This window comes from Malaclemys terrapin, chromosome 8 (genome assembly GCF_027887155.1).
Source record: "Malaclemys terrapin pileata isolate rMalTer1 chromosome 8, rMalTer1.hap1, whole genome shotgun sequence".
In the NCBI taxonomy this organism is placed as follows: domain Eukaryota; kingdom Metazoa; phylum Chordata; order Testudines; family Emydidae; genus Malaclemys; species Malaclemys terrapin.
The window spans coordinates 7,491,344-7,518,447 of NC_071512.1; the positions used below are offsets into that span (position 1 = coordinate 7,491,344).

General features: G+C 41.9%; 1 protein-coding gene across 2 annotated transcripts; it reads right to left on the bottom strand.

Moving 5' to 3' along the window:
• On the bottom strand, window positions 1-26,363 carry MAML1 (mastermind like transcriptional coactivator 1). Of its 2 annotated transcripts, none has more exons than XM_054038027.1 (5): window positions 25,883-26,363; window positions 13,962-15,380; window positions 9,316-9,576; window positions 7,954-8,065; window positions 1-4,694 (listed from the first exon to the last, which is right to left on the bottom strand). In XM_054038027.1, the coding sequence occupies exons 1-5, from the start codon at window positions 26,249-26,251 to the stop codon at window positions 3,706-3,708; spliced, it is 3,150 nt and encodes a 1,049-aa protein (XP_053894002.1). In that variant the 5' UTR covers window positions 26,252-26,363; the 3' UTR covers window positions 1-3,705. The 2 variants fall into 2 exon arrangements, with proteins under 2 accessions (XP_053894002.1, XP_053894001.1); XM_054038026.1 differs by having other exon boundaries at window positions 13,962-15,383.
• Window positions 26,364-27,104: the final 741 nt, after the last annotated feature.

Genomic DNA, 27,104 nt, shown 5'->3' on the forward strand with positions numbered 1-27,104 from the left:
TGTTTAATACACTAGCAAAATATTTATTTTTATAACAATAAACAGAAATGAAGGATTTCTTTTTTGGTGTGCACCAGTAATTGTAGTAAAAGAATAAGGGGATTAATGGGCTCTTCATACATTTCAATGACAAAAACACAAAGGTTAACATCAAATTCAATTATTCTCCATTTACAAGCATAAAACTTACCATAACCCCCCAAAAACACACATATAAAGAATTATAGTTTTAAAATCTATAAAAAGTAAAAAATATACAGTCAGAAGATCTAACTTATTCAATCTTTAATATAAAACTGTAAACATTTATTTACACAAAGAAAATGTGTATAACAAAAGTCTGAGCACCCTTTTCAATTGAGTTGTGGTTTTTGGAAGGCAGCGGATGTTGCACAGTGACAATTCTGACCCCCTTCCCAACTACCCAAAACCGCAGTTTATAAATAAAGCCATGGGCAGCTGTGGCTAGGTAAAGGCAAACTACATCTTATTGCTCTGAAGCTGCATCAAAATGGAAAACCCAAGTGCATATATAAACAACTACATGTAGAAGAGTTTAAGGACAACGCATAGCCCATCTTCATCCATGCACTTATGTACATCTAGAGCCCATTTTCAATGTCCACTGAACTATCTTTAAACACTGTTACAGCAATACCATGTTTTAACAGTTTCATCGTGTTGTGTAGTCAGGTACAAACAACGTGTGTGTTTAAAAATAAAATAGCAGTCACGTTCAAACAGTTCTAAACCCAGGTTTAACACTGTTTGCACATAATGACCAAAAGATGTTATAAACCAGTTTGCCTACAACCATGTTTGAAAAGTGTTTAAACAGTACCGTGGCTATTGTAGACAAGGCCCTACAGTCAAATCAGGACACCAGCATGAACAAACCCTCAAGTCATGTAGGGCAATATCCATCAGCTTCCACAACAATGGAGGGAATAATACCTCTGTAGTTTCTTTTGTGTGAGAGTCTATATGTAGACACGCGGTTTCTTTTTTGGTAGCAAGTATGCTAAACATGCTTCTGTCCCTCAGATTATGGAATAATAATGGATTATATTTTGTTTTAGAACTAACTTCCTTGTGTTAAATTCACTGAACAATGTGGAGGATTTCACCACATATAATAAACAGGGAAGAAATAGGATTTAATTCCTACCACCCTGTTATTTCTCAGTGTTTGTTAAGTAGGAAGAAAAGTGACATTACAGGATGCCACTGTTAAGAATGAGGTCCCAAGCACCCCCAACAGGAAAGGAAGGCACACTGGTGCAAAGTTAACACATTTAAAAAAAAAAAAAAAAACGTGTACAATGAATGCCCCTTTCCCCGTCCCCTCCCCCCCACCAAAAAAGGTTAATAGGTTCAGAAGACAAATTTTTCTTGGCCCAATTTTTTGTTTAATGCAATATTAAAACCAATCTTACTAAGGTTTCTTCCCCCCCTCCCCAAACTGTTGATACCAGAGAAGTTAGGATTAGTAATTTTAAACCTCAGCTATTTTACCTAGAAAAATCTTAAAAACTGTGTCACTAATACCATTGTCACTAGCACTTACTTCTCATTCAATGATCAACTCCCTATCTTACCTTGTTTTAAATAACCTACAAGGGATTTAATTTGCTTCAGTGGAGTTTCAACCTCTATCTATTCAATGGTGAAATCCACTGGTCAACATACAGCTATCAACAGCCTCTATATCATCCAAACTCTGTTTAACAGGGCATAATTAACTCACATTAGGTAAATGTGTACGAAAAAACTAGGTTCCTGTGTATTTGGACAGGGTTAAATTAAACTTCTTAGTGTTAAAAGCAGTTTGTTTTTTAAAAAGTGCAAGTTGTCTGATAAATGAGCTGCCCAGAGACAGTAAAATATTTTTTCCTAGAATTCACTTTTATCCTTCACTCCCCACCCCCCCCAAAAAAAAAAAAAAAAAAAAAAAGCTTAAAATCCCCCATGCTTCTGCAGTGCAGAAAGGCTCCTGAAGATACTAGTCTGTATTGAAGGAAAACCTTTTAATCATAATGCTGGAAAATTTTAAGGAGCTTTACAAAATGGAAAAAAGTTGGCCCACTATTTTTTTTAAATGGGGCTTGGAAGGAAAGAGGTATTTGTACAGCTAAAACAAATAAACTTTATTTCCATTTTAAATTAAAAGTTAAGGCAAGGTGGTTTGTTGGTGAGAGGGTAATATTTGGTAGCAAGTAAGGACTTTAGAACATTGACTGCTCTCATTGCTTTTCGTACCCTGTGTGAGACTGACCCTAACACATCCGGGTGAGGGTGAGCGGTCTCCGTGGGCTTCTGCTTCAAGTGAGATTAGAGAAGGCAATCCACCTGTTCACAGAAAGATTATCTAACTAAATACTCACCTCCCCCCCAGTTTGTGAAAGTGGGAGATTTTCACATTGGAGCAACCCTGAAACAAGGTTAGTATTTTTCCAGGCTCCCTGTGCTATTACTTGCAGATATTTACATTTTAATAAGGACTTTACACTTCTCAGCCCAGCGCTGCTTTTATGCACTTGATCCTAAAGTGACAAAATCTTGTGCTTATGGCATTACTGTATTTAGTTTTGGAGAAGACAGATCTCACCAAGTCCACATTAGAAATACACTGCAGAAACAAACAGTAAAACAAGACGAGCTGTGATGGGGCAAAGCCCTCATTTAAACACAGCTACCTTTGGAAACTAGTTATGATGAAACATGTGCAAATTAAATTGGTTTATGTTTGTCGGATATATTTGAAAAGTTCTCCCATAAGAAAGTCCCTCTATAAACTGAGCAAGGTAAAAGCCAGGAACTCTGTGTCCCTCCACAACAGAGTGCAAACTGGAGCTTGGGAGTCCACAATTAGGGTAACCAGACAGCAAAATGTGAAAAATTGGGACGGGGTGGGGGTAATAGGAGCCTACATAAGAAAGACCCAAAAATCAGGACTGTCCCTATAAAATCGGGACATCTGGTCACCCTATCCACAATCCATTAAGGAAGTCACTATCCTGGGACAGCTGGCCAGGTTTTAAACACTTTCATCTATCACCAGCATTCAGAAAAATTTGCTGTAAATATTATTGTGAAATACCACTTGCTTGTTGAGAGTACAGGCACACACTTCACTGGTGGGGGAAAAAAGGACTGACTCAAAATAAAAAATGTTTTGCAAATGTACTGAGGTGCACATCCTCTCCTCTGGCAAAAATTAAGTAAAACATTTGGTAGGGCAATACTGTAGCTAGTAGCATGCCAAGCTGGGAACAATGATCAACTCAAGTATTAGCTGCAGGAGAATAAGCCCTAAACACAAAATACTTGCAGTTTTATTTGCTCTCTTTCTGCACCATTGTTGTAGGTTTTTATTTATTTTTAAATAATTAAAAACCTAAGTTTCAAAACACTGCAAGTGAGATTTCTGAAGGGCTGACTGGGATGCACACAAATTTGCCTGACCTGTTCAAATGTGCACCACAGATGCCACAAAAATAAACGCATGGTCATTGCAGACCTGCTTGGTGCACCATTATGTGTCGAAGCCTGTTGGGAAGCAGCTCCAGTCCATTTCCCAACCATTTACCTCTAATGCCTGCAAGTCTCTTCAATGCCACAGGTTTTTGGTCCAAGTGTAGTTTATATTTCATGAAATTAAAAAAAAATAATAAAATAAGATGTAGAAAACCCTCAAGCCCCATTTTAATGATTTCCTAACAACTCATCCAAGTCATTCATCCATTCCTCTGAAGTCCTGTTTTTCAGCAAAGAGTCTATCAGGTCTGTGTCACCAGTCAAGCTCTGCAGTCCATTATTGCCTGATTGGCCACTGTAGGCAAAAGGCAGCTCCTGACTGGTTGTCCTCACTGAGTAACCTTGAGTACAGTGCAGACTGGCTCTATTGGGCAGTTGCTGATTTGGATTCTGGCCAAAAGCAGTCAGATCTGGAACGGCCTGGCTCATGCTAGGCAAAACTTGTTGCGAGGGTACCTGCTGTTGGGTAGGTGGGTTTGTCCTCTGCTGTGCACCTAAAGATGACAACAGCTGCCCAGAGACAGCAGAGTTCATGGAGACCATTGATCTGCTGGTGCTTAGGCTTACCTGAGGCATCCCTGGAGCAAACTGCTGGTTGGCCATCTTTAGGTGAGTTTGCTGCATGTGGAAAGTGGAGCTGGCAGTAAATGACCCTAAGCCACCATTTCCTTGTGTCTGGTTATTCATATTAGGCATGCCTTGGTGTTGCCAAGATGGATTTTGGGCACCAATAGCTGCTGGCACTCTTGCCATCTGTGGCTTGGCTATGGTTGGATTCAGTGCCCCCTTATTGTGCTGTTGAGAAATGCTTGGGTTTCCCAGGGTGCTCTGCCCATACCCAGCAGGAACAGGAGTGCCCTGACCCAAGCTGGGCTGCCTTTGCATCTGCAGCTGTCCGTTGGCACTTTGACTTGCATGCTGTGAAATCATTTGGGTCATACCAGATGTCATGCTGTACAGCCCCCCTCGCTGAATGTTTTGCATACTAGTGTACTGAGTCACACCTCGATCCTGCTGACTGGAGCCTGATTGGAGAGGAGGAACAGAGCTGTGTCCAGGTCCAATCTGAATCATGTTCTGGGTCTGAGAAAACATCCGTGGACTGCTGGAGTTGGACTGTCCTAAGTTACTTACCCCAGTCATGGCTGGAGAGGACCCTGTAATAACATAGAAAATATCACTGTGTAACTGTTTATGTCAGTTTATCCAGAGCCTATCTAGACCTTTAGATGTTCTTTCACATATATGTAGTTGATGCATTTCACACACACACACACACAAAATAAATGGGAAAGTTCTATATTACATCTTCCCCTATATGATCAGTCTTGTGGTATGTCAGTAAAGAAGCTTCCAACTACTGCCCCATAAGTAAGGCTGCGAGTTGGTCATGGATTTTGTGACTTCTGCTGTGGCTGGTGCACCTGGCTCAGGGGCAGCTCAGGCAGCCCCTGCATCAGTCGCACTGGCTACTTGTGGGGCAGTCTCAGGCCACCTCGCCCACTGCTCAGCAGCTGCAGAGTTTGGGTGTGGGAGGAGGTAGGGTGTTGGGGCACGGGATGGGGTGAGGCAGGCTCTGAGCAGCACTTACCTAGGAGGCTCCCTGGAAGCGGTGACATCCCCCTCACTCAGCTGCTAGGCAGAGGCAGGACCAGGCAGCTCTGCATGCTGCCTCTGCCCAAAGCACTGGCTTCGCAGCTCCCATTGGCCGGGAACTGTGGCCAATGGAAGCTGTGGGGACAGTGCCTGTAGGGGGAGGCAGCCACACCTCTGCCTAGCAGCTGAGCAAGGGGGATGTCGCCACTTCCGGTGAACTCCCCACATAAACACCAGCCAAAGCCCGCCTCACCCCATCCCGTGCCACAACCCCCTGCACTTTCCACACCCAAACTCTGCTGCTGGGGGAGAGGGAAAGGGGGAACAGAAGAGGGGGTGCTGAGGCGGCTGGGGAAGGGCAAAGTTTAAGTCAGGGGTATATAGAAGAAGTCATGGACTGGTCACAGGACATGAATTTTTGTTTACTGCCTGTGACCTGTTACTAAAAATACCCCTGACTAAATGTAGCCTTACCCATAAGTCAGTGCTCGCTACTGATCAACATGCACAGGTGTTATTATAACAGAACATCAGCAATTTGAATGGCACTTCTTTTGGGGAAGGCAGAAACCAGGATCAAAAGGGCCAGATTTTTAAAGGTGTTTAGGCTCCTTAAAATGCAGACAGGTGCCTAGTGGGATTTTCAAAAGCACCTAGGAATCTAACTCTTATTGAAATCATTTGGAGTTATGCATCGAGGCGCTTTTGAAAGTCCCACTAGGAGCCTATTTGCATCTTTAGGCTCCTAAAGACCTTTACAAATCTGACTCAAAGTGCCTATTGCAGGGCTAATGAGATAAAGATCTAGGTCCTTCACATCAGAGTTCATGTCCATGAAAGTGCTCTGAACTGGGAGAAGAGGATCAAATATACCATGGGCTGAGAAGGAGGGCAGACTCTCCAACTTGTTCATCTAGAGTGGATGCAAATAATTTAACTCATTAGGGTATATGCCAAATCATTTCTTTTACTGATAATAGATCTGCTTCATCTGTTTCAGTTTGAATGTTAGATGTATTATCTGGTTTGAAAGTCCTATTTTCAGTTCGAGTATCTTTTGGATTTTCATACTGAAGCATTCACTATGCATCAACACGCAAGACTGATACAAGCATGATGAATCACAGGAATAAGCAATATGCTCAGTAAACTACCAAGGTGGCGGCTCCTTTAAGTCTACTTAAAAGCATTTATGCAGAACAGCTCCCTCTCCCCCAGTTAGAGTCCAAATGATATAAAGAGACAAGAGGAATAAATAAGAAAGTGTACAGAAAATAATTCCTAGTAATAGTTCCAATGCATTTTCTGCAGTGAGATATAAAAGAGTCCCAAGTCCCTCTTTCAAATTTGTTAAACTGAGGCAGCCACTCTTACCAGAAAAGCTGGGGGTGAATGTTTTGAATTCCAGATAAGTGAAAAAATTTGCTAGTTTGAATGGTAAGGCTTTCAAAGCATTAAACAAGTTATCAGTGAAATATACCATCAAAAAAAAAAAGTTCAGAAGTGGATAAAGTCTGTTTTTTGCCATGCTTATAAGCAAAGAGGAGGTACATATGCCTGGATGTAACAGTGCTAGAATAACTATAGTTAACATGCCTATAGGATAGAACCAATAGTGTTTTTAATAATGCTGTAACTCTTGCAAATTGTTACACGCTCAGTATTTCTAACTGTTCTATCACTGCATTTCTGGTGGTAGTGGTGGGGAGAAATAAGTACTGCAACGCTCAGACTGAGGGACAATACTCACCACCTATCCTACATACCAATCTGTTATAGATGTACAAGCATTTCTTCTGTTATGCCTGGATCAACTTACTTCGGTTACTTATCTTGAGGAAATAACTGCCTGGCCGTAGAAGCCACATTTCATATCACTGACTAAGATGTTGCATGTTACCATCTATCAGCATTATTAATATAATGGTATTTTGTTTATATTTCCACATTAAGAAGATGCCCTTCAATGGAGATATTGGAGGTGAATGAAGAGCAGGGCAGAAGGAGGAAGGAAATTAGCTATTTTTTTAAGTTTTTACCTCCAGAGAAAGTGAGTGGACCAATACCTGCAGACATATTTATACTCAAAATTAGTTTCTTGCTCCAATGCAGGGGAAGCCTCTTTCTGGTACAAAAAGATGGGTGATTACTGGCTTCCAATGTTTTCACATCAGTTATGCTATTCCACCTGACTGGTAATTACACCTTCTTGCTACCAGCATTAGTACGCTAACAGATGTAGCGAGTTCCACCCCTCACCCTCACAAATAAATGCAGACTATCACCCTAAAATGCAGAGGATCAGAGCTTATATTCCTCACTCAAATCAGCAGGGATAAGAGTGCTGTGGATACTACAAAAAAAAAAAAAAAAAAAAAAAAAATCAGGCTCTTTAGTGGGGGGAAAAAAGGTTCTTATGAGGCCTTGTGATGAATATAGGGAGTGATGCCGTTCAGCTTCAGAAAGAGCTGTATCCTTCATGTATTGGAGGCAAGGTAACTATAATTTGGGGCCTCTGTGGGAAAAGGAAGGAGGAGAAAGTCACTAGATCTCCAAGGACGCTTGGGGAAATGTAAAGACATTTAAGAATTTTCATGCCATCCCTTATCCAAGCATTACAGACTTATTCCTAGAGGTGTATTAAAGAGTTGGATACTTAAGTTGTCATAAAAACATTCAATTACTGTATGTGGGCTAGGCAGTTTTGTTAAATAGCAACTGAAGTGTGTGTGTGTGTGTGTATTTAAAGTCCAGGGACTTTGAAGACACCCTACGTTTATACTTTTCACCATTATTAATTCAAATCTCATGTTTGTTTACCTGTGAACTGTCCAACCTGCTGCTGGTAAGGGTTCTGTGCCTGATCTTGGTATTGAGGTGGTGGTCGGGTCAGGTGCCGCTGCAGCTGCTGCTCTTGTTGGTGCCGCTTTTCCTATGGAAGGTTCAATACAAGAGTAAGGGGGGAAAAAAAAAAAAAAACAACAACACTTAGCTTTGAAGACACTTGAAATTATCTATGCTTTGTTCAGAGGTCTGATAACTATGGGGGCTTTAATAGTGTTATATAGCCAACCCAGAAGAATACTCTCTCTTTACAGGGGTCAAGTGCAATAATTTTTATTTAAAAGAGGAAGGGACAGGAGGGCAAATTAGTAAACAGCGGTTGACAGAATTCTGATAAACTCAGAGAAAAAACAAAAAATGCACCACCTGAAAGCCAGGATGACAAACATGCATCAGAGGTTGCTGCAATGCATATCTAAATGCTCTCAGATGCTTGAAAAACTGACATTCCAGTTTTCCTAACACATGCCTATTCAGTAAATAGGCCTGAAGAAGAGCTGTGTGTAAAAGGAAAAGTCTCTCTCTCTCTCTCTCACCTGCAAAAGTTGGTCCTGGCTGGGGTGATTTAGTGGGAGATCGGTCCTGCTTTGAGCAGGAGATTGGTCTAGATGACCTCCTGAGGTCCCTTCCAACCCTGATATTCTATGATTCTATGTATGCTTATTTAGGGGCCAGACTGCCTGTGGAGGGAGAAACTCTTCAAGCTCTGCGCCAATGTGGGAATACGGGTAGAGGAACCGATATAAGGGCACGACTACAGTAGAGAGTTTACAGCTGCTCTAAGCTGATGGGAGAGAGCTCTCCCATTGGCTTAACTACTTCCACATTAGGAGAGATGAAAAAGACTGGGACTTTTCAGCTTGGGAAGGAGATGACTAAGAGGTGATATGATATAGGTCTATAAAATTCTGAATGGTATGGAGAAAGTGAATATGGAAGTGTTATTTACCCCTTCACATAACACCAGAACCAGGGGTCACCCGAAGAAATTAATAGGCAGTAGGTTTAAAACAAAAGGAAGTACTACTTCATACAACACAGTCAACCTGGGGACCTCGTGCCAGGAGATGTTGTGAAGATAAACTATAACCATGCTCAAAAAAGAATTAGATAAATTCAGAGAGAATATTAGTCAAGATGATCAGGGATATAATTTCATGCTCTGGGTGTCCTACACCTCCAACTGCCAGAGGCTGAGAGTGGACAACAGGGGATAGATAACTTGATAATTTCCCTGTTATTTTCATTCCCTCTAAAACATCTGTCATTGGCCACTGTCAGAAGACAGGGTAGCGGGCTAGACGGACCTTTGGTCTGACCCAGTCTGGCAGTTCTTACCTGTTCAGCTAGGAGTTGTTGCTGCCTCTGCCCTATTAGGAACTGCTGCTTCTGTTGCTCCATCAGCAAATGCTTTTGTTGCTGCTTCTGCTGGTCCAGTAACATCTGGTGTTGCTTCATTACCACTGCTTGCTGCTGATTGCTGAGATAGGCCGTGTTGTTATGGTTACCTGCCATGGAAACACTGGAAGGCTGAGCACTGACACCAGGGCCTGGGACAGAAACAGGAACACGAGGAACACTGGGAGAAGGGTTTTGATCCTGCAGAATATAAATAACATCAGTTATAGGAGTGGCATGGGTACTACTGAATCTACAAGTGCTATATGAACATATTCAGGTCAGCAAAATCATCACTCATAACAAATGATTACATAACTAGAGAATGGCAAAGTACTTTTATTACTTTCCTCTCTTACAGGACACAAGTCATAAAAATATCCCAAAGAAAATAGACACTTGGCAAGCCATATCCATTTTTGTGTTTTCACACAGTCGATTAATAAAATTCAGTGTAAAAATAGAGTGCAAAACAAATCTAGCAAAATATTTTTAATTCTCAATCTAAAACTTCAGTTTAACCCATGACAATGCCAGATTAACTGCCTGGGAAACAAAAAGAAACAAAAGGTGGGCAAGGAGAAATGTGTATCAAGGGCTATGCATGAATAAAGTGATTAGAGGAAGATCTGGAGCTACACAACATTCATGGAGGGAGACTGCAGTGTCATTCTTATTTACAACACTTCCCCTATGCCTCATGCAAATGAATGGCCCTATGTATGCTTCTACACAGCTAGAAGCACACTGCCAGATATTAATAGAAAGGTGTGTGTGTGGGGGGGAAATAAAAAAAATCCACAAATCACCACTCTGACATCATGCTAGTATCTAGGTAGTGGACTAACTATTAATCTTTAGTCAATCCTCCTCCAGAACTTCAGTGCTGTTTCCAAAAGCATGTTGTAAACTATTAAGTACAACATGCATCTGTGCTCCCAGAACCTTCTTTTGAAATGAAGCAACATTTTGAATTGTACCCCCATTAAGGTTATTTCGGAAATTTTATTATAGACACACAGAGATTAATTTAATTTAGTAAACTACCAGGAACTATTGGATGTGATTAAGCAATACAAGATACCAATTCTGCAAGAATTGATACGTTATTAGTTCCACTGAATTCTATAGCACTACTCATGTAAATATTTGCATTCTCCACTAAGCCCCTGATTCTGCAGATAGCCTTTCCAGTATAATCCTCTCTCCACAATAGGCTTTTGCTTCCTCAATTAGGCTTCATTTAACATTAATTATTCACAGCATACCACAACTAGTGTGAAGCACACAAACTTTTTACATTTACCTGGGTGGCAGCATTTCAAATGAAGACTGCATAAAGCAAATTTGAGATGCATTCTATCTGAATGTGAAATTATACCTAGTAGATACCAACAAAAATATTACAGTAATCCTGCTTCTTTCAATTTCTGATTGTACAACTGAATTATTGTTAATCAGATAAACTATCTGTTAATAAGGAGTTGGTGGTATGGGGGGGGCAAGAGTAGGTTTGGTTTTGTTTTTTAAACCAAAATGTATAGTCCAAAAGCATGATTTTTAACGTCCTGTGCCATTAGATGATCTGTAGAAGAGCTGACCAAAAAGCCAAAAAACAAACAAAAACAAAACAAAAAACCACAGACTAACAGTACAGAGATAAGTTTGGGTCTTTAGTTTAGCATCCAATATTTACTGTTTGATATTCTTGTATTTTCTCCACGTAGCTGAAAACTGCAGTGTGAAACTCTGCTCTTTTAGGAGTAGGAAACTTGAATGAACATAAGTGCTACCTATAAAATAGCAACAATATCAGAGAAGTAAGACAAATACTACGTCTGCTTTGACAGTTTTACAGGTAACCACATCAAAAGTCTTATTTGGAGTTCCTATGGTTACCTTCAGACATCTTCCAACCCCAGCTTTAATCTTGATAAAAAAAATTGTGTGGAAAAATATTAATTAAAGTGTCAGACACTGGGGTGTGGGGCCAGCTCCTCTACTCCCCAGTTAATCCGATACTGTGAACCAAAAGCAATTGACATTGCACTGTATAAGAGCTGGTCTACACAAACTTGCAGCAAATTAACTAGATCTGTTTTAATTAACATCTTTTGTTATTTCAATGCACATTAGTGTGTGGAACAGCCTCGAGTCAACAAACATGAAAAGAGCTGCTGAGGTGTTACTTCCCCCCATTTTATCAGTGCCGTGTTAAAAGTGACTTACAAAGAAAAAAAATTGGAATGATGCCTTCTTGCTTTTTATGAAGCATAAAGTAGCTCTAATTTAGAAAAAAAATTCTGCTTGATCTTTACCTTAGAACAGGGGTGTGCAAACTTTTTGGCACGATGGCCAGATCTGGGTATAGAAATTGTATGGTGGGCCATGAATGCTCATGAAATTGGAGTGTGGGAGGGGGTGAGGGCTCTGGCTGGCGGTGCAGGCTTCGGGATGGGGCCAGAAATGAGGAGTTCAGGGTTTGGGAGGGGGCTCTGGGCTGGGGAGGGGTGCAGGCCTCCGGCTGGGGGTGCAGGCGATGAGAGGTTTGGGGTGCAGGAGGGTGCTCCGGGCTGGGACCGAGGGGTTCGGAGGGTGGGAGGGGGAATCACGGCTGGGGCAAGGGGTTGAGTCGGGGAAGGAGGCAGTGGCTCAGGGCAGTGCTTACCTCAAGCGGCTCCCGGAAGCAGTGGCACGTTCCCCCTCCAGCTCCTATGTGGAGGCACAGCCAGGTGGCTCTGCTGTGCACTGCCTCATCTGCAGGCACCGCCCCTGCAGCTCCCAGCATAGGAGCCGGAGGGGGGACATGCTGCTGCTTCCGGGAGCCATGCAGAGCCCCAGACCCCGCTCCACAGCAGGAATTCGAGGGCTGGATCCAAATACCCGGCTGGCCGAATTTGGCCCGCAGGCTGTAGTTTGCCCACCCCTGCCTTAGAAGCAACAAATCATGTCTTTCCTGTTTTTTGATTGGGGTAATTTTGAAGGACCATATTACTGGAGTAAGAGTTCAACAGCCTTTAGTTGGAGGGACGGGCTTTTAAATTTTTTTTAAAAGATCTTCTCTCTCAACTGTTCAACAAGCATGTGTGTTCTAGGTATTAAACACCACAGTTTTAAATATTCTGACAAGTCATCCTCAATTGCACAGATTTGTATTTGTGATACCATTTGTGTATTTGTATCCTATTAGTTCTGCAGTCTTCCAGGAATAACAGGATAGACAAGACATGAATTTTTAACATAAAACAAGCACTACAAGCCTTTTGGGAAAAAGCATTAGTACACCATAAAGCAAAAGCGGACAATTTTTTTTCCCCCCTTTGCAGGTCACCTTTTATTCTCCATATTGTACTCGTGGGGGAATTCTGCACCAAAAAATTAAAGATTCTGTGCACAATATTTTAAAATTCTGCGTATTTTATTTGTCAAAATCCTATATAATCATGGCAGTTTCAGTAATTTGGTATCTTATTTCAAAATATCTGTCAGCAACCATGTCTGTAACAACACAGACGCACAAAAATTCCCCCCAGGATGAGAGAGTTAAAGAAACCTCCTATCACAACCCAGTTCCTGGTTCTTCCCCCTCCCTCATTCCAGACATCTGCACCCCCTTCCTTCCCCAGAGCCCAGCCACAGGCCACCCCCCCAGCTGAGACGCTCACCCTCCCTTCACCCCAGGGAGTTAGAGGGAGAAACAGCACGATGCTGGGTCCCAGGCTTGTATGGAGTTTCTTGCATGGTGCCGCATTCCTGCAGCTGCTGGGAATCCTCCAGCTCCTCCTCCCCCCAGCATCATCATCTATTTGAGAGCTGGGTGCTCTGCTGGGTCCAGCAACCCCGAGTGGCAACCAGCAGCACTGCAGCCCATCTTTGCAAGGGAAAAAGGAAATTATGCACACAACACTAATTCTGTATTGTGCATTGGCACAGAATTCTTCCAGGAGTAATATTGGTTCAGGTAGACAAATGTTACCACTGTTAATTTCCACCGGGGGTGGGGTGGGGACAAACCTCTCCAACAGCTGAGATTTAAGATAGCCAACCTTGGGATTTCACTTAAAACACAGTCCATTTGTTCTCCCAATGGCCCCCCCAACTACTCATATGAGCCACAACACTCTCAGGAGTCAAGAATACCCAGAAGGAAACAGACCTGAGGTCTTCAAACAAGTCACCCAAGAAGAGGAGACATTGATTGAAAAGTAAGGTTTCTTTAAAACTTAAAAATAATTCTCAAACAAGAAATTTTAGATAAAGGTTTACAAAGTTTTCAAGTATCTTTACAGATATTGACTTTTATATTTAGGAATTTGGTTCCCACATGGTGTATTAAGTTGGAAATATATCTTATCAGCCTAGCTATTAGTATTAACTATTAGACACTATACTCAAGGAAAAATTTGGTTATTTCTAGATGTTTTTTTCCTTGATAGTGTCTTGGTTTTGCTTGCTTTAGAATGGAAAATTAGGATATTCAGTAAACTGTATTTCCAAATAATTGCAACTAATAATTGGATCTGGTCCTACCCGCCTAGCACTCCAAGATCTGTTACTTCACAATGGTAACAGCTCCGAACATTTACCTGGCTGTGTGGTACTAGAGGTCTGTAGGCAATATTTCCAGACTTCTGCTTCATCAGGAACATCCCATTTTGTTCTTCACTCATATGAGGCAGTGGCGGTTGCTGGCGTTGCTGCAGATATGCCAACATAGTTGTCTTGTTCTGGCCAGATACCGTAACTCCTTGCTCACACTCTGCTTTGTAATGTGAAAGGGGTTTTGTGTTGCCATAATCTAGCATGGAGCCTTGGTTATTTACAGGGTTCTGGTTCAGGCTGTTTGGCTGATGACTCAACATAGTCACATGGTAATTGCCTCCATTCCTGGGAGAACTCTTATTTGCCATACTAGGAATTATGAGTTTCTGGTTATTGAAGTCCTGTTGGTAAACTGAAGGGCTGGTGGGATTGTCCATTGTGTAGGGGACACCCAGTGGACTATGAGAAGGTCCAGACTGCTGCCAGCTGGACATCTGACTGGTTTGGTGTACTTGTGAAGCCTGCTGCTGGTTCTGCAACATCTGGTCTCTCTTCTGCTTAGCAGCCATCTGTTGAAGTTGGTGAGCAGAGGACATTTCTTTGGCATTTCCTGTGCCCTGTCCAGATAATAATACATTGGGTAGAGGCCTCTGCACATTTTGAGACTGCTTTGATGCCTGCATCATAGACTGGTTAGGATTTTCAGTCACTGGCTGACTGGAAGACTGGAACATAGTCTGAGATCCCCCAACTGCTGGAGAAGCAGCACTAACAGGTACAGAGGAGGCTCCAATGAATGTTGGACCTGAAGAAGTGGATCTGACTTGTGGAGACCCCATCTGCTGTTCCTGCTCAAAGGCTGCTGGGGAAAATTCAGTCTTTATGTTAATGTCTTGTGGCAATGGAGTTTGTGCAGCTGAATTTGAAGAATCTGCATCCTTCTTCTCCTCAAAGTCTTCATTAAATAGATCCTTCATGTCTTCATCGGGCACCGATCTATTAAGTTCATCAATGAGCTCCTTCCATTCCTGCTCATTAAGATTAAGATCAGGCATCAAGTTGTTCTGAGATATAGAACCGCCTGCTCCAGCAATCATACAAGGAAGGTCATCCACAGGCTCTTGCTTGAGCTCTTTGTTCAAACCCAAAGGAAATGAGTCATCAGCATCACTACGCCCATTTAGCTGAAGGTTAGAATCTGGAAGACACTTTTTATTGATGCTGTCCAGTCCCATTGAATGCTTTCCATTGAGCTGTAAGGCATCTCCACCGGAAGATTTCTTGTCAAGTTGATGTAGTGGGGATAAAGGAGATACGCCATTGGAGGAGCCACTTACCCCACCAAGACCATCCTCACGACGTAATTTCTTGGACACAGAAAACATATCCCCATACCCATTCTGTTGATCTCCATTCTGAGGGGAAGCAGCACTATCAAGTTTTCTTTTCACTGTCTCATGGAGCTGCTGGAAAAAAAAAAGCCAATTTTAAGTGTTTTAGTTTTATATGTTTCACTACAATATGACCATTATCTCCTATCATATCAATAGCTAGTCCAGCTCCTTCTATCCTCAAACATCCAAAGGCTAAAGTTTCTACTATAATGGCACACTTCATAATGAGTGAATGTTTCTGAACCAACCGATTTTACTCAGTACTTCAAGATATGCTGAACACAACTACTCTTGGATACAAGAGCAACTTACAAAAATGGAAGATGGGTCTTTCCTCTGCCATGAATAAGCTCTTTTGCATGCCATCTTCCTAAGGAAATCTTCTGCTCAAGAAAGATTGTTAGATTAGGCCTTTAAAATTGTCTGAAATCATAACTTCCTGCCTTGAACAATGGAAGCAAAAAAAAGCTAAAGAATTTAAAACCTAGAGACAATGGAGAAAAAAAGTGTATAGAAATTATTAAACCTTTCCCTCTTCAGAAATCTAACATATTGATACATGTTAAAGGGTTTGGGGTTTTTTTTGGATGAGATGTTAACTGTAAGAGATAAGTATTTGGGGTGAGAGAAGGTCTGGCTATGCTATAAGCCATTTATATAGTGGCCTCATTTATATGCGAAGGTAAATAGCTCATCATTGTAAATTCTTTGTACACAAATCACATTGGTTTTGTTTAGTGCAAACACTGACCCTTCTATAAATACCTTCATGATTCATGCTTATCTAAAAGAGATTCAAAGCACACTGATCAGTGTTCCTATATCACATTGGGATGAATGAGTGACATTTTCTTCCCAAAGTAGTATGTAGGCTAGGCAATTAAATACCACCATGGATAAACCAAACAGCTTATTGCTAAGCCTATATAGTCAGCTTGCCTCAGACTGTACATCCAAGTTCTCTTATTTCACAGTGCCATCTAGAAGCAAGTAGAGTGAACAGCATCAGATCTAGTCAGCCTTGTTATTTCAAAAGCTTGGGATCCTCTGTTCATCTTATCTCCTCTGGCAGCACTTAATCTATAACTTGCTACCAATGACACTAAACAAGGCTTGAAAAGTCTCCTGCACACACCAAGGGTGAACAGGAATCTTTCCCAGCAAATATCACCTTGTGCAAAAACAAAGCTTAATTTAAAAAGATAAATCCAATCAACACTGGGATATTACAGTCCTAGTGTAACAGTGCTCTGCTGTTGCAGTGTGTTGTTTAGAGCAGGAGGCTTCTGCTATCCCCTCCTCATCTGGGATGCCGAGGACCCCTACACACCACCTGAAGTGAGGCTTCTGCAGCCATCCTTACAAGAGGCATCTGTCTGGTATCAGCCATACAAGAGCTCTCAGATACGGGAGAAAAAAGCCTGTCTTTTTTAAAAATACACTAAATGGAGCCTCCCTACTCAGTCCTCTCTTCCATGTTCTTGAGTGGGATGAGCCCAGATAAAGAGAAGGGAAACCTCAGTCTCCCACCGCTCAAGAGGTATCTGACCACTGGGAGACTAGCACAAATGGGTACGGCTGGAGGATGAGCATGAGATACTGGCATATTTTGGCTTGAAGAGTAGGCTTTCAGCTTAGGCTAGGAAGTGTTGGGTAAATTTTTCAAGCGTTGGCTACATATTAAAAAACAACAACAACAACAACATACATTTGATAAAAATCTGGGTTTTTTAGATAAATGTTGCTGGCTCTGCGTTCATTTTGGTTTTTGTAATTAACTGACCAAGAAGCACAGTACAGATGCAATATTCGCCTTTCAGCATGTTTCCTATTGTTTAGTCAGTTTCCCAACTGGGATAATTGAAGCACAAGGTGGTTGAGTAACTTGCACACGGTTACATAGTGAGTCAGTGGCTCAGATCAAAAATAGGATCCTCCTTTGCTTTAAACCATTAGACACCACTCCCTCAATACTCACATGCAGGTATCTCCAGAAAGAGCTGAAACCCAAAAGCGGTGACTGAACTTTTAATATTGAACATATTCTTCCCATAGTTGTAAGGAATATGTTCTTAACATAAGAATTTGCTCCATCTTTCTTAGTATCTCCTCAAACTTTAGAAACTTCCCATTCATTTGAAAGCACACTGGTGTTAAAATGATTTTGTTAGTGCTCAGATATCTGACCACAAAAAGTAACAATTTGATCATGGAGACAGTCCAAAAAACCCCCACTCAAGCTGTACTTGCATCTTTGCTCCAAAGTGGAGCGAGTACAAAAACAAAAACTTACACACTTAGTAATTTTATGAAAGGTATGTGAGGTAAGTTGATTTTTAAGAATTCATTAAGATACTTAACACCTTGCTTAGCCTCATCGAAGTCAGAGGCATTCTAAAGACATCTGGGCCTTATGCAGCATCCTGTACAGATGCTGCAGAAAAAATTGCCTACATATTTGTTATTGTTGGCATCAGTGCACAAAGTTTAAGCCTGAGAGAGATCTGTTAGCAAGACACTGGGTTTGGGCTTATATACAAGCTATTAACGGACTTCACTTTCTTGCTGGTTTATTTTTTACTTCTAAAAAAAATAAAAAGTGCATTTGGATATGTGGATTTCCCCAATGGCAAGACATAGCTACAAAAGTTTCCAACAGCCAAAACCTTATTTTTCCTGTATGTCAATATTTGTGCCTTTGAAGATTAAAAGTAGTAATGGAATCTGAAGTCCTCCCAATTCGTAAAGTTGGGTAGTTGCCTTGCAGATTACTCACCTTTATTTTGTGGGGTATCCCTTTCTGAAGGGAAGGCTAAACAAAATTTTCCACATATCAGTTTTTTGCTTCTGCCGAGTAGAAAAATGATATGTTTGCCAAATCAAAAGTACAGTGACAAGACCTACACTTCTTGGGTGCAGTTCCAAGTACAGCCAGTTCACAAAATCCTGCAGCTGAGAGTTACGAGTCAGTCAACAAACTCCATGAACAATCAGCAGCCCAATCAAAGAGATCTTGAAGCAAGAAAATCCTGTTCTATTATGATGAAAGCCCAAAAGGAACAGAAACACTGTTTGCTGGTGTGTAAGGAAAGCCGTTTAGACTGTTTAGGTATGCTGGCCATTGTCATAATGTTAAGTGCAGTGGCTTTTTGGCATGCTGCTCTTGCTAGTTGTTCATAGCACAATCAATCCATTTAATCCAGTGATCCTCAAACTGAGGCGCACCTCCCTAGGGAGGCACAGAGGAACTTTTTTTTATTGGGGGTGGGGGGCGGTAAAGACTAGCAGCAGGGCCTGGCCAGCCCCCACAGGGAGTGCCACCCAGCTCTGGCCCCAGCCACAGTTCCACTCCCAAGCCAGTTCTGCCCTCATTCCTTCTCCTCCCCCAGCTCCACCTTCAGCCCAAGCGCCTCTGCTGAGTCAACTGTGTTGTAACAGAGGGGGTGTATGGACGGATTCCATTACTGGTAAGTCGGGGGGTAAGTACAACAGGAAAAGTTTGGGCACCACTGATTTAATCAATAAAACAATATGAGCCAGTGTTTCCCCATTCACATGAGACCAACGTAGGATTTCCAAGTCTGATTCTCCCCCCCCCCCTCCCCCAAGCTGGAAGCATTGAAGCAGCATCATATTCAGGGCCTTAGGGAAAGAAGAGTCTCAAAATACTCTGCTGCAGACCTTTAAAATTGACTTAGGCCTTACCTACAACAGCATTTTTGTACCACTGCAAGCAAGTCACTTTACATACTGGTGTGCTGCATCTATATTAGGAGTTTGCACCAATGCAGCAACCTCACTGCCAAAAGGAAAAGCATGGACAAGGCTTTAACCCATCAGGTTAGCTTCAACGAAGCAAAGCTCATCAAGCCCTCCTTATTAGGAAAGTAGTCTACCAGAATAACACGCCTTCAGGGAAAGAGTGATCATAAACTAATGGAGAACTCTAATAAGGAGAACTGGGAGGGCCTCAGGACTCCAGAAGTCGGAAGAGTTGGAAACCCAGCCATTACACATCCATCTGCAGAGATCAAATCTTTAAAACAGCATCACTTATGGTGAGGAGGAAAAAAAAAAAAAAAAAAAAACCACCTCTTCTGGCTTTAACCATTTTACATACAATTGTTGGAAGTATCACATTGGGTTATTTAGCAAAAAGATTTAAGAAAAATACTCCTCTTTCTTCAGTTTACCTTGCACATTTGATAGTATTTTCCATATATACCCAGTTTCCTGTTTGTCCACATCTCTTACAGCAACAGGGAAAAAGCATTTTTTAAAATAGAAAAATGTTATTGCAAAAGTCACAAAAATTAGCACAGACCCAATGTAGTACCTGACCATCGTTATTTGAAACTATTTAGATTTCAAATTGGCATCCCTTATGTGGATCAGCTTTACGTCAACATTACCAAGTTGGAGACTAGAAATAAAGTTTGGCTCTCACATTTAACAGTAATTTCAAAATAGTAGTGATAGTCTCATTATCTAACTATATTAGATATTAAAGGGACAGTCAAATCCTATTTTTGAAAATTCTGTACTTTGTTATACTATCTTGAGTATAATAACTTGAAGGTTACTACAAATTTGGTTTTTTGATGTTTATTTTCTGTATCTGATATGTGTATAGTCAGCAATCCTAAAAGTTGTACTGATCTAGAAAATATAATGCAATCTAGTTTTCTCCAAAATCAAAAAGTTAGTAATAAGCGTGCTCTAAGAAGGCAGTGTTTATCTCCTTGAGCCAAACCATGATTACGAGCAACTGATGACAAATATTTTTAGAAGTATTACTATTTTAGTAGTGCCTACAAGCTCCAGCTGAGATCAGAGTCTCATTGTGCTAGGCTCTGTACAAACATAGAAGACAGTCCCTGTCTGCCTGGACAATAGCTGAATCTCACTCAAGAGGCATCTATTTCCACCTCATGAGGTTACATTATCAGAGGTCATGGTCTGGGAGTAAATACAGAGTACGCCTCTACCCTGATATAACGCTGTCCTTGGGAGCCAAAAATCTTACCGCGTTATAGGTGAAACTGCGTTATATCGACCTTGCTTTGATCCACCGGAGTGCGCAGCCCCGCCCCCAGAGCGCTGCTTTACCATGTTATATCGGGTCACGTTAAATCGGGGTAGAGGTGTATTTTAAATGATTTTCTTGTTAATACTATACATTAGGAATTTCTCTACTCACTTAGATGACTGAAATATAAACAGTTTTTATAACTATGTTCCGCTTCTTTCAATAAAAGAATTTTATTACCAAATCTGTTCTCATACCCTAGAATGGTCACCAGGCTGTCAGAGAACCACAACACTGGACTAATTTTAATTTGACTTTTAATTTCATTCCAAAAAAATGTGTGCGTTTGGGAGGCAGCATAGTTTGGGAGGCAGCTGTAGTGAAGGAAGACAGCTACAGATGTGTATGTATAAAAATGTAAGCACCTGTATTATTCACAAGAGGCAGCTTCTGCTACAGGAACTGTTCTGCTGAATCAAAACTGCTACGCTTTAAGCAGCAATGCTAGGTTCTCCACTTAAGTTGAACTTCAGCAGCACTGATCACTCCCAGTTCTTTACAGTTTAGGAAACACCACTGCAGGCCTTAGCAATCCAATAAAAATATATATGTTTTAAGCACACCACAATAACTTGTGCCAAGAAAAAGCAGACAAAAAACCTGCTTGAGTTGTTTGGCAACAAACTATCAGACTTGTCAGCAGATGATGGCAATGGTGTAATTATGGCGAGACAGCACTACACTGTTATAGTAGAGTATTGCAAAATTATTCATATTTTGCTATTTTGGGGCCAAAAAGTAATTGAAAGACATTTCTGACATCCACACATAGAGCTAATGCCGCCTCCTCCTTCTCCCCCCATCCCCCCCCCAGAAAAGGTTTCAAATATGTTAACCTGCAACACTAGGAACCCTTGCAAGTCCAATCCAAACAATACTTCATTTATTTTCTGCTACTACTCTAGATCTAAGAGTCAGGACATAGATACAGTTTTCCTTACTTTCTTTTACTTTGTGTCAATCTTATTTTTGCTTAAAACGCTTCATCTTTTACTCCTGGAGGACCCACTGCCATAGGAGCAGGTAAAATGTACTTTGTTGTGGGCAGAAAAACACAACAACCCCAAAAACAGACTGTGCTAATTTGCAGGAAAACAATCTCTTGGTTTGTCATAAATAGAATTTCAGCAATGTAAAGCAAGTTTTTCTTTTTTTTTTTTTTTAAATAAAGGTTTTAATATTTAAATTTAAGCAAGGGATAGAAAGATTTGATATCTATTATAACATGAGTTAAAGGGTTTTGTTTACATGTTTAAGCAAGATTTATTTTATTCTTTTGTGGTAAAAACAGTGTCTGAATTCTATTTATTTATATATACACACAATATATTAACTGACCATTCTGGGGCTTGTTGTTTGTAGTAGCATGGGGGAAATCTGTCCCTTTTGCAGAATTTAAGGTTTTTGCAGGGGGGAGTGAGATAAAAATGCAAGAAACAATGCAGGAGCGAGTGGGTATTGCAGGACAGGAAAGGAGCTGGATTAAAAAAATAATCCCACGCTGGATCTAATCTAGGACACCTTTATTTCACTGGGGTTAAACAGAGCAGAGAGGTCATTCTCAGTGTAACAACATCTCTTCATATCAGACCCAACTAACTGCTCAGCTGCTAAAGACTAATATTGTGTGCTCTTAAGATTTAAGAAGAATCTTTCCCCATTACAGACTGAGCTTTCCTGGCCACTGTAGAAATACCATACTAGGTTTTGAGGCAAGACTAGAAAAAGTGAATCACCCATACAACAGCTGTTCACTGATGAAAGCAAGTCATAAGAAATGTGTAAACAGGTCTGTTTAATGTTGGTTGGTCTCCTGGCTAGGAGAGCACAACATGAAATAAGCAGTGGAGATGAAAATCCAAATCTTTGAATTCTTCTGAAGCCTATATCAGAAAGAGACTTCCTATAGTGAGATTTTTAGTCTGTTAAAGTCTTTCTAGGGAAATGGAAGAACCCCCTGCACACACACTATGGACATTTACAAGGAAGTTTACCTTAAAGCACTGGAAGAAACTGAAAGCAGCAGTCCTAGACCAGAAATTAGGAAAAGAGGAGGTGTGTTATATGACCTATAAGTCTTTTTTGTCTAATGTCAATGTTTCTGAAACACAAGATTAGCATGAGGGACACCCAGTTATCCAAATACTAACACTTGCCTTCATAAGGCAGAAAATAGTTAAGACTGAAATGGAAATTTGACATTTCTATTTAAAGGACATTTTAAAACCTTAAAGACAGCCTCACATTAAGGAAAAAAAAGAGGAAACTAAGCATTGTTTCCTTTTTTTTTTTTTAAACTAGAGGACAAGCTTAGGTAGCACACACCCTCAACTAGAAGTATTTCTGTGTCACGGCATATTCATCCTGGCAAACAAACTAAGGATTAAAGTGACCCACACTTCTGTTTATGCCCCAAGATTATCTGGTTTCTGGGTCTAAAATGAAGAAATAACTATCAGACAAAGCACTTGATTTCTAACATCCCATGTGGGGATCACCACCACAGAAAATGCCAAAAAAGAAATGAAGGTGCTCCCCTTTTACTATTCTTAACTGCTATCAAGTACACACAGCACCTTGGAATTCACAAGCAAATAAATACAGCTATTCAGAAATGTCCTTTCATTATAGGTCATCAGATGCTATACAGCGTGGCAGTTCACCTGCATTTTTATTGCAAGTGGCTTTAAAAAAAAAAAAAAAAAAAAAAGGACCAACATCAATGTTTTATTAGCTTTAAATGAAAGTAGCACTATACAGAGCAAAGCCTTCTAGAAAATGTTTTATATGGATCTCTTTCAAAAAAGTTCCATGTAACTCGGCAGCAGCATTGGCTGGTGTATTACCTGGTTAATGGCTTAATTAACATTATTTTGAAAGGAACATGTCCAAGATATTCTAAAACAAAATAATTGTTGTGAAACCACAGGTTTAGTGAACATTTCAGACAATACCCCACCCCCTCCCACCACAGCATGCTCAGTTTTGATATTTGTTACCTGACTGTTGGTGGTGAAACATCAGGATCTGGGTTAAAGTAGTACAGACTACACCAAAGAACTGAAATAAGCAACATACAAAGAGGGATTTTTTTTAGTTGAATTACTAAGTGATCCAACTTTATAACCAAGTAACAAGATGAAGCAGCAGCAATTTATCTTACAGTCATGTATACTAGGAAAGGAGTAACAGGTCAGCACAAGGAACAGTCATTCATACACTAAAGGTCTCCTCTGTTGTGTAAATCAACAGTTGGAGGCAGCTTCCTGTACAAGAAGGGCTTCCCTAGATGCGCAGTGCACTTCAAAACCACACTGTTCTTGGGGAATTTAGAGTCCTCATTATAATGCAAGCTAATGAGATGAAATCCACATACAGAGCAACTTAAAATAAATACCAGCAGTGATTCAAGACATTTTTTCAGAGGTTCAGTATGAGGAAGTGTGTTGACAGTCTAAGTAAGTGAATTCAGTGTGTTAATCTATATTATCTAATGAATTGAACGAGCCACAAGTGTGAATCCTTAAAGTCCAGATGCAAAGCAAGCAGAAGCCTTAATTTTATGATCAACAAAACAAGCATTTAAATCCTGGGTTCCACCACAAATCTTCATTCAAGACCCAGCCTGCTAAGCAAAGTCTCCCTGAAGTGATATAGATACACTTCTACCCCAATATAATGCGGTCCTCGGGAGCCAAAAAATCTTACCGCGTTCTAAGTGAAACCGTGTTATATTGAACTTGCTTTGATCCGCCGGAGCACGCAGCCCTGCCCCCCCCAGAGCGCTGCTTTACCGCGTTATATCCAAATTCGTGTTATATCGGGGTAGAGGTGTATTCTCATTAGGAAAGTACAAATTGTTCCTTCTTTCAAGGATTTTTCTCCTCTTCTATTGTGTGAAGTTTTTGACTCAATCATAAGGATCTTTTCCTTCAGAAGGGGACAAGGATCCAAAGGAATCATCAGAAAGACATGTGTCCCACCACTTAAGAGATAAGAGAAGTGATTCATTCAAGTGATACTTGTCGTTCACACTACAACCATGAAAAATGCAAGTCTGTAATCCTAGTCATACTACAGGCTAATTCATTGTGACTGATTCTTCTGGTCTTATGTAGTCATATACTCCCGTACACAGTGAACATAAAATGCTACTATTGGTGTGACTAGACATTTCTGATTTAATCGTATTTTACATCCCTTTTTCACTTGGATAAGTTATTATACAAAGGTGTAAAAAAGTGGCAAATCATGCCCACTTTTTCTATCTATATTTGATCAGTGCTCAGGAAACCAAACAAACTACATTGCATTCCACAACTTCAGTGTGGGCTGCATAACACAAAAGGTAGTTTGTTTGTTTAAAAAAAAATATCAGTGAGATGCTTAATGCATTCTTCCAACATGTCAGATTTTATCCTTGGAGAATTCACTTCCAAATCCCAAAGGCAAAGTTAAAGACAACTTTGTGACTACTACTTTTGGCTGTAACTTGAATGTGACATTAAATATGCATATAGCTGGAAAGGTGCCCAATTAATGCCAGGAGACATCTTGAAAGGGGCTCAGGATAATAGTTTTATGATGGACTCTGGGATACAGTTTAGAAACTTTACTTTTTTTATGAAGGCAGTGAGTCACTTTTTAAAATTTGTTCTGCTACAGTGCATTTCCCTGCTCCTTGGCCATATCACATAGACCACTTTAAAGAGCCCAGAACAAATTAAACACCTATACTGATGCACATAAAACATTATTTTACAGTACATATTCACAACCAGGATCCTTTTGAAAAGGAAGCCATTTTTAATGGGTGGAGTGGGATCAGTGTATTGGTCAATATTAGTTCACATCCAGTAGAAAAAGTGGCAAATAATCAGCTACCTTTCTAGCACCACTTCACTTAGTTCCGTGCAGTGTGGTATAGTATTAACGGACATTACTATTTTGAAAAGCAGAAAACTTCTAGTTAGTAAGAACGGTCTTTACCAACCAACTAGAACTGTTGACTAATGCCTGACAGCTTCCATCTCCCTTCTTGTTCGCTTCCAAAAAAATAGAACTATGAAAACAGTCACAGAACAAGTACTACCGGGTTGCTCCTGCAGAGACAACTGAGAGTCAATTTGTCAGAACCATAAATAGCCAGGCTACATGGAGCACAATCCTAAGCTGCTAAAACATCTATGACTGTTCTCAATGGAAGTTACTCCTGTCCCTTCCATACCCGTCGTTGCCCGCTTCTGCATGTGCTGTCAATGCAGGAGGAGGGCAGTCTGGGCAGAAATACCAACCGCTAAGTTGTAGTAAGGGCTGCACAGGGACCTAACAATGTAACACTACCTCCTGCCCGTATGGGCCACGATTCCAACTCTAGAAGGCTTAGAGGGTTCCTCTCCTACCCCAGCCTGGTCGGGGAAGTAGCGGTGCCAGCTGGGCACTGTCTCACCCACCCCGAGCTCGGGAACAAGCTGCTCCTTACCGCGATCAAGGTACTGCTGCGGCCGTGCTGCTCGCTACTCGCGGCGTCAGTGTCGAGGCCGTTGGCTCCAGTCCTGTCGGCGTTGCCCGCAACCACAGCAGGAGGAGGAGGAGGGGCGGGCGGCGGCGGCGCCGGGGGAGGCTGGCGGTGTTTCCCGGCCCGCTTGGCCTTGGCCTGCAGGCAGCGCTGGTGCAAAGCGAAGGTTTGTTGGCGCTCCAGCTCCAGGCGCTCTGGGGACACGGCCTGGTAGCGGGACTCGCAGGCGCTGTGGTGCCGCCGGCACAGCTCTATGCGCCGGCGGAGCCGCTCCATCACCGCGCTGTGCCGCGGCACCACGAACTCCGCCATGGGGCAGGGGGGCAGCACCATGGGCCGGGGACCGAGGCGGCCGCCGCCGTTTACCGGCTCCTCACGCCGGCCCCACCATGGCCAGGACACCGACAAGGGAGAGACCGGGGTGCCCCTCGGACCCTGCCCAGGCCTCGCCCCCTCCCACCCGGGTTCCCCTCAGGCCTCGCCCACCCCCCACTTCCTTCTCTCGCGGGCCCGGCCCGACTCCGTTCCCCGCACCCTACTTCCTCCGTCGGCCCGCTACCGCTCCCTGCGCCCCCGTCCTGCCCGGCCGCAGCCCGCTCCACTTCCCCTCAGGCGCGGCGGCCGCCTCGCTCAGGCCCAAACCCCCGACTCCCCATTGTTAGCTGCGCGGCCGCCATCTTGAAATTGCTTTTCCCCTTAAGAGCCGAGTTCAGAATAAATGGGCGGAGCTTCCTGGGTGGTGTCTGACGTCACGTGTACGTCAGGGCGTCGCGGGAGATGATGGACAATTTCTCAGGCCTAGCGGATTGGTGGAGCGGGAGAAATGGGTGTGGCCTCATGACGATGCTGTAGGCGGTGCCCCGAACCGCGTTTAAAAGGCACCGAGGAAGAAGAGGCGGGGGCGGTTTGGAAACGGCGAATGGGAAGGGAAGGCAGGGGTTGTGTGTGATTGACAAGTTGATCAGCCTTCTCCAGCCAATAGAGGGCAGGGGAAGCAGCAGGGCTCGTTATCCCCGCCCCCGCACTGCTAGAGGCCTGATGAATGAAAAATTAAGGAGTAGAAGGAGGGTTGCAGAAAATAGAGCCGCTCACAGTAACTAGGGCTTTTGAGACTATATATTTACTGGCTGTAGGGTGGCCAGATGTCCCCATTGTATAGGACAGTCCCAATTTTTTTTTTAATATA